Raw genomic sequence first — 8,650 nt, forward strand, 5'->3', positions numbered from 1 at the left:
GGGGGGGGGGGAACAGGGTAACACTGGGGGAGATAAGGACTTTAGAGACTTTGGATAGCAGGTGTTCACTCCAAAAGGTTCACAAAAATATTTACTGCGGTAGTTTCTATTCATGAAAAAGTTCAGAGAAATATTTTCAAGGGAAACGGGAGTTGTATTCTGATGCTACACCAACATTACTGTGTGCCGCTTTAAGTTGTTCTACCAAACATTTCACAGTATCTTCATAAAGAAGTTTGGTGGTGATGATTGAGGAAAAAAATGATCTGGCTGAACACTTGTCTTGTAAAATGAGAATGATTAGCTGTCATGCTCAGGAAATACTAATGAAAGAAATAAGCACTAAATCAGGTATGTAGGCATCATAAGCATATTCAAGACTTAATGCTTTACATTTTTAAACAAATCAGCTAGAAGCAACTCCCGGCTGAGCAATAGCTTACTCTAGCTACCTGCGGTCGTTATTTCAGCTAGTAAAATCCACAGCCGTAGAAATTAGACGCTTGTTTTAGTCTACTTAAGTTGTTCACCATTTTTCATTTGTCTGGCTCTGCCATAGGAAGATGACATCCACATTGTTCGTCAGCGGCCAACAATGACCACAACACCGGACCTATTTGAATCACTGAAAAATATCTGATATTTGAGTGGTGAGTGCTGTTCGATGTCCGATGATATCGTTAGACTAATTATGCACAATCCGTAAGACGAAAACCCTGAAACACTTAAAACATAAACATGGCATACAAACTGTGGCACTGAAAAGGTAGTGGATGTTTTTCTTTACATTACATTCACTCACACGACAACACATATGTAAACATGGGTACGTGCTTCAAACATACAGATAAGCCTTTACCTGATGACCGGCTTTCACCTGCTCCACAACTTTGTTGTAACAAACTTCCTCCATGTCATGAAGCTGCTGGATCTGAACAGGACACACAATCGCAATAAACAATTTAACAGAACTTGTTACTGCGATGTTTAAACTCAAAAAATGATGCCAACAGTAATAGCGGCAAGCAAACAGGTAAATATGGCAGTTGTCCATTGCTGCTAAAAGCCTTTGCTTTGTGACATGAAATTCTAAATATCTTGTTGTTATTAGTTAAACAGAGGTTCTATAAAGTGGCCATTCTGCCAGGCTGTAAAATCATATTGTGCATGTTGCACTAATTACGGGTTATTTGTTATATTTCATTATTGTGATCAAGATTCTGAATGTACAACCCGTTCTCACTCTCATAGTTGTCACATATGGACGCATGGGCCAAGAGCCGTTGGCGTCAGTTTGTAACGCGCTGGGGAGCCCCTTAGCACCAAAGCTCAACACTGGGGGAAGTCCCGTAATGTCATTAACACTCAAGGTAGGTGTAGGACATTTAACAGGGTTGTCCGAGTAAGGAGGTGGGGTTGGGATGGATGGGTGTGCCAGAAGCTGGAGTTTGTTTCCCGTGTTGACCAAACGTCTACATGTGACGAACTGGGAGTGAGAAAGTGTTGGTATGTATGGAGTGAGGCATCTTACAGGGGTACAAAAAGAGAGATTGGTTTCTCTTGGACAAACTATATAATGTGTTTATACTGTAAAACTTTGATTAACAGCCCGGGACTTTATTTGCTAAAATCACTGAATTGTCCCTGCCTATATTTGGGACAGGCCTTTAATTCCTTTCACACAAAACTGAAATAGGCTAATATGAAACAGTTTATTGATTTCAAACAGAATGTTACTTGTATAAAAATTATCCAGTAATATCAAATACACGTCATTCATTTGATCTGGCTCTGACAGACGGCTTATGAACTTTTATTTTGAAGGCAGCAACGTAACAAAAACAATAAAAAGGTGCAGGATGAGAGAAGTGTGGCAGAAGTTAGCAGGCAGAGAGCGATGCACGTCACATGACGGGGCTGAGTTCAACGCAGACAAAACGTAGCAAAACGTTTTTTTTTCAATGGAAACGGTGGTTCCCTGAACACCCTGCTGTGAACGCAAGCGCACTGAATTTTCTGCCTTTTTAACACCGTTGTGTTTACAAAATTGTCGCAGCTGATTGGGTAACACCTGAGACCTGCCCACCAAACGGGAGAAAACAAACCTCGAAGCCCGTTGTAGAACGCTGCGCAACGTTGCAAAACGTTTTGAGATTGAACTAAAGCGGCGACCCCTCCGGGTTTAAGAGGTTTTATGCATCCAAAGAACTTCTATAAAAACCAGACCAGGCGTTTAATGGAGACCTGCGTTTATTTGTCAAAATGTGTTCCCACACCAGACCAGTAAAGGAGGTAGGCGGCTGTTTGGGACTCGGATATTAAGTGAAGTTTTACGGTAAATAACTAATAATTGTATTGCATTTTATTGTCACTTACTGTTATTCATATATCTAATAATCAGATGACTACACTGGCCGTGCCGATAACCGTTCAACCCAAGTTCAGTCTTGTAATGTGGAGAATGTATCTCATAAGAAGTTAATGTTCAGTACAAAGATACAGGTCCTATAGATTTGTAAATACATACACATTATCTTGGTTTGTTTACCTTGCTGGTGGTTTTGATGCCGACAAAGGTCTGTCCAAGGGGCACCGGTCTGAAGCGGCTGTCAAAGAAAAAGAGGCCAATATAGGGGTTGACGTGTAGGAAGGCGGCCACATCCAGATAGTTGGGCAGGGTGGCTGATAGTCCCAGGATCCTGATCATACTCTGTGTGGACTCCACCTAATAATCAGACAACAACACAGTGTCATAGACCAAACTCTACCCTATAAATCCATCCAGACAGAAGGAAAAGTTGCAACACTTAGGGAGTCAGTAGGGAACGCTTAGGGAAGTATTGAGCATAGGTTATTTGAGAAGATTTATGGGACATGTAGTGACATACCTGCACTGACAATGTGAGTTATACACTACCATGAAGACACACAATAATGGGAATCGTATTATCCTGAACTGTGTTATGGGTGCCAGGCATGGCTCGACTATCTACAATTGATGCACATGCCAATTTATAAGACGTGTTTTAATTGAAAGCCTATGTTATTAATTCAATTCATCACTCATAATTCATGTTGGATCGGCAGTTTGTGGTCACTGAGCCTGTACTTTGTTAAGATCTGCTTTCTATCTCTGAGTAGAGAAATATTCTGCCAATTCATAATCTCTTTTTAGGGCCAGAGAACGTTCTGATTTACTCTGGCTTTTAGTTTTTCTTTTCAAAGTTCCAAATAGGTTTCTTTTCATTGCATCATTTGGTTTACTGCAACCTTCTATAGTTTTTAGTCACGTAACGTGCGCGGTGACCTGGAGAGCACAACAACAGACCAAGTTGCTCGACTAGCACTCGACTGTAAAAAGATATGTTTTATATTTAAAACTAAAATATAATATAAAACTCTGCTCTCAGCTCTGTTTAGTGATACACCACAATTAGCTGTAAACCTACTGTTGGGAGGGGACAACTAACTAGGCTAAAGTACATGTGGCCTACAGATATCCAGTATATGTATTTTCTTTTATTTCAACAGCAGTATTTAACTCACTAATCAATCCCAATTTTTGTTAGGTAGACTTGAATAAAACGTGTGTATATTATAGTATGCATAAAAAATTTTAATTCAGAAAACACTGCACATTGTAGAAAGTGAATAAGTGGCTTTGGGGTCTTTGCCTTTACTTTGTCTTTGGGACAAAGTAAATTATCTTGCTCATGTCTTTATTTCGTCTTTGAAACCTGGAGAATATTCAATATGTTGTGTATCAATGTGGGTGAGAGGAGAGAAAGGTAGATGGTGGTGGAGGAGAGGGGGGTTACCCTATCTGTGAGCCTCCTGCTGGCTGTGACAGGGAAGATTGGTAAGGCCTTTAATGTGATGCAGTACCTGTCAAACCATTCCATCAAGATAAGACCTAACCAATCCCTGCCAGCGGACCGGGCCTGCACTACACATTCACACCAGAGCTGAACCTCCACACTGCCGATGTGCATCATGTTCACCTACAGAGTCAAACAGTCTGCAGGTTTTTTGCTTTAACGCTGCCTTACTTTATGCAACTGTGAGTTTAACGGATTCTCAGCCCAAGAGATAAGGAATCCATGTATCAGTTAAGTTTGTGGCATCATAAAATTTTATGACAGCAGATTGTGATTAACAGCAGAATTTACAATTACCTGAAGGAGTGTGTGTAAAATTCTAAATAATAAAAAATAAATAGGTCACAATATTAAAATTAGACAGCGAAGTGATCTGAGAAGTCCTCTGTGGCTTCGCACCAAGATCCACGCAGCTAAATGCTAACATTAAACAAAACAAACGGAGTACCAGTGATCGTCAGTGGCTTTACATTGGAGCTGTGCGATTTGGAGAAAAAGTCTTATTGAAATTGTTGTGGACAACATTGAGATTTGCGATTCGATTATGATGGAACAAATGGTACTCTGAGTCTACTTGTTTAATTATCAAGGAATGTGTCTGACTTGAAATGTGCATTTCTCAACTTGAACAAGTGAAGTTAAACAATATTTAACAACAACAAGTAAAACAGATGTAAAACAGATGTAAAACAGAAAGAGAGGAGCGTGTTGCTCTCCAGACGAGGTGGCTAGAAACAGAACATATTGGCACGCTGTCTTCGGCTCAATGTACATCTGTCTAATGCAGAGTCTCCATCCACAACCTGGAGGTAGAACTGTACATGAGTGTATTAAATAAAGAGTTTTAAATACTATATTCATTAGAGTTTCATACAATAGTTTACTTTTTTACCACTTGTTGAGTATTAAAACCAGTTACAGCTGTTTCATTTCTGTGGGTTGTTTTTCTAACTTTAATCCTTGTGCAAGCCAAAGGCTCTCCTTTGGTCTCTAATTTGTTGATGCTAAGTACTAACTTGTCAATAATCATATTGTTCAACATTTAATGATCTGCTGTAGCACGTCAAACTTTTTTTAATGTCCCGCCCCATCCAGGCTGTGATTAGTCGGTTGACAAAAAGTGCTCTGTGAAAAGTTGTTGAACAAAAGGCAGCAAACGACATATTGGGGGCTCGTCTAATTAGGATTCCTGGGTGTTTGTTTGTTATGGATGTAATTAATCCTACTTGTGTTTAAACTGTCCAGGTGCTGCTGATTGTGGGCGTCTCCCAAGCAGTTGAGTGGAGTGAGCAACCTGTGTCGGGGGTTGGTATGTCACTTAGAGGAATAGTTTTCTGGTTGGGTTGTAATTGAGATGAAGTAAAAAACACATGGGAGTGTTGAGCAGCAAGTCGTACCAAACGGAGGTAGGTGGTGACATGCTGGTGTTTATTCACGTTGGAGCTAAAGCCATTTCCCCTGTTAAGCACTTTAGTGTGGCTAGGCAGATAGTGGGGATGCTCCTTGTTTGGCATCCAGTGTGTTAACTACTGTACTGAATAGGTCCTACTTTAGGTGCACATTCTTCACAGTATGATTTAGGATCTAGTTTGCGGCTTCTTCCACCATCCAGGTGGATGCCAGTCACATGGGGGCAGGTGCAGGACTGATGCAGTCTGACAGTCACGGTGTGAACAAACCTGTGGGTTTCTACTCTTAAGAAATTTAACAAGCATCGACTTAACTATTCTGTGATCGAGAGACTCTGGTTTTAGTGTGGGTGTTTTCTTATTTTGATGTGTATGTGGGTTCTGGGGTGCCTGTTGCAGTTTTTATTTCTCAGTTCCTTGAAGTGTCCCAATTAGCGATTAATCAGAAGGTCTATTATGTTACAGTCATACTGGCTGGACATACGCCACATCAAAGGGTCGAACGATCTGGTGGCTGACGCGCTATCCTGTGCCCCCGTGTTGTGATGTCTTCTGTTTAACCTCTCCTCGTCCTTATGCAGAGTACACTCAGGATCCTTGTGCTAAGGTTATGGGGAGAGTGAAGCTAACAGGTTGTATGGTTTGTTTTCATATTGCACAGTTTGGTTTAAAGGTGTTGGACAGCCAAATGTTTTGGTTGGCACCCCGTCTTTATGGTGTGGGGTTTGACATCCCCGGGACCTGCTTGTCTCTATCAGGTAGCTGAGTGTTCATGTGTGTGTGTTCTGTTCTGTGTGTTTTATTTGGATCACCTCTCAACTCAAGAAAAAGATAGATATGGAGACAAACTGCAAGTGTTGGGCACTTGCGATCCATGTACAGCACCCGCTGCCGTACTACCGCCGTTAAAAACTGCTAGGTCCCAGCTAGCACTCGACTGTGGTAATGTTTACGTTTACCTTGTAGGGAATCTCTCACCTAACACAGCTCAGGCGTGTCTCCTCTTCATAGACCCCAAAGCCACTTATTCACTTTATACAATGTGCTATGTTTTCTGAATTTTAATGCATACTATGATATAGACACATTTTATTGAAGTCTACCTAATAAAAAGTGGGACTGATTAGTGACAAGCACGTCTGCTCTGTGAAAAGTTGTTGAACAAAAGGCAGCAAACGTTAAATGGCCAGCGAGACAAACCCGAACTTTCCTTTTCTTGTCCCTGTTTTCTTCTCTTTCGTCTTACCGCTACAGCTGCTGCCGATGTCTCTGTCACAGAGTGACCGAAGCACCAGCCTTTCTCTCGGTGCTCCGGTGGGAAGTCCGACTATGTTTTGAACGATTAGCTGCGGGGCGGGGAGGGTTTGATGGTAGGTTGTTGTCTTAAAAGTTACTCGCACACTGCTCATGAAACATTTTTGTCATTGCACGTAGGCTTATCTGCTTTTTAGAGGTGCACTGAGTGTCTGACACAGTTTTACTGTTTCATTAAACTGCACACTTTTTGCAGTTATGTAATTGCACATGACGACATCGCATTTGCGATTAGATTAATTGTGCAGCCCTACCTGCACACCTGAAATTGCTGGACCTTTGAACCCCTTATAGTAGGACAGATACCACCACACTGACAGCTGATTCCTGCCTGTACAACAATCTAGTAAGCTAATGAACAAAATAAATAACCCCTGGACCTGTAATACGTCTTTGTTTGGAATACAAATAACACCACCCTTTTAATGTCTGAAGTCTCATCTTAGGGTGATTTCACACCTGCCTCATATAGTTCAGTTGAATCGCATTGAGTTGGTTTTCCCGCATGGTGCGGTTCGTTTGGGCACCCAGGGGTGTAACGTCATGGTTACTTTTCTTGGTTCGTTTGTAAAACTGCATTGTGAACATGAACCGGACCAGAACTAAAATGCGGCAGTGTATCTTTTCTTTCCACTCGGTCTGGACCAAATGAACCCAACTACAGGTGTGAAAGCACCCTAAAAATGTAATCAATAATGCTTGGTGCTCAAACTTCGTAAAAGTTGATGAACAAAGTTTCCCAGGTGTCGATGTTAAAGTTAACATTTCGACCATTTTATTTAGTAGGTAGGTAGTCACATTTATTTGTCACAATATAACAGGTTATAGAGTAAAATTGAGTTTTGTAGCTTCAACATTATTTTGTTGCTGCTGTTTACGTTGTCCAAGATGCAAATTCAAAAAATGTACTACAGCATTATTACTTTCTGGGTGTATACATGTATAAGTATCCAGCATAGTATAGGCCTAAATAACTGTATAAATTGTTTTATTTATTAGGGCCTGAGCACGAAATGTGCGAGGACCCTATTGGGACTGAAGGATTTTTTTTCCTTTCTTTTTTCTGCAAATGAATCTCATATACAGTCTATGGTCGTAACACGGAGCTGTTGGTTAAAAAAAAAAAGCAGTTGAAAACAGAGCGTTCAGAACAGGAGGAAATCAGAGGATTTAGTTCACAGGGATTTCTTTTAAATACTTTAACCTCATTATTTAAGGCTTTGGCCATGTTTATCATGAGCATCGAACGTTGTAACACTGTAGATAAAACATAAAATATCAAAAAGCAAAATAGGAGTCCCTTAAAGAGCTGGCTCATTTTCAGGTTCAAAACCTTATTTAGGGGTTGTACCAGAACAGGTTTACATGGTTTCATTTTCAAAAAACACCCATATTTATTGTCATACTGCACATTGCTGCAGCTCCTCTTTTCAGCCTGTGTTGAAGGCTGCGTTTTAGCTATGGAGTGATACATCTTGTCTCTAACTCAACAAACGTAACCTATTGGCCTCAGATGAAGATACCAACGAAGGTCGTTCAGTCTTGGCCACAGGTAGTCTTAACGACTGTAACGACTGTCGTCACAGAAACCAGGAACACTAACGAATCAGCGGTATCGATGACCCGGGCCAACGACCCCACTGAGGTTAAATAGCTGAGTTTCCCTGCCAGTCAGTCAGAACTGAAGAAGTCCTTTGGATGAGGGACGAAACGTCTTCCAGTATCTTCAACCAAGTCCAGTTGCCCTTGATTTTTAACCTTCGTTGGATAACTATGACCTGGATGACTGAGAATCTTCATAGACATCTTGTCTCTAAATGATCTTTGTTGGGAGTTGCACATGCTCAGTTCCTAGTTAAGGACTACTAGCCAATCAGAAGCAGAGAAGGGCGGGTCAGCGAGAAGCCGGTAAACGGCTCGGGTTCAGCCGTACGTGTTGCCGACCGGCTCGGCAACATGGACTGGAGCGAGAGTTTCAGAGCGGTGAGTTATTAATCTGTATCCATAAAGTTTTAACTGAGCTCTGTCTCTACATCACAGGAACAACTT

General features: G+C 41.2%; 1 protein-coding gene across 1 annotated transcript in view; it reads right to left on the bottom strand.

Annotated features, from left to right (window-relative positions):
• The window catches only part of ascc3 (activating signal cointegrator 1 complex subunit 3), a 173,419-nt gene that overhangs the window by 95,674 nt on the left and 69,095 nt on the right, over nucleotides 1–8,650 (bottom strand). Inside the window, exons 8-9 of the mRNA XM_046044355.1 lie at nucleotides 2,549–2,725; nucleotides 860–931 (exon numbers count right to left, since the gene is read on the bottom strand). Of these exons, the coding sequence (XP_045900311.1) occupies nucleotides 860–931; nucleotides 2,549–2,725 (249 nt within the window). The remainder of the gene's footprint in view (nucleotides 1–859; nucleotides 932–2,548; nucleotides 2,726–8,650) is intronic.

The sequence above is a fragment of the Micropterus dolomieu genome, linkage group LG03, assembly GCF_021292245.1.
Source record: "Micropterus dolomieu isolate WLL.071019.BEF.003 ecotype Adirondacks linkage group LG03, ASM2129224v1, whole genome shotgun sequence".
NCBI classification, from domain to species: domain Eukaryota; kingdom Metazoa; phylum Chordata; class Actinopteri; order Centrarchiformes; family Centrarchidae; genus Micropterus; species Micropterus dolomieu.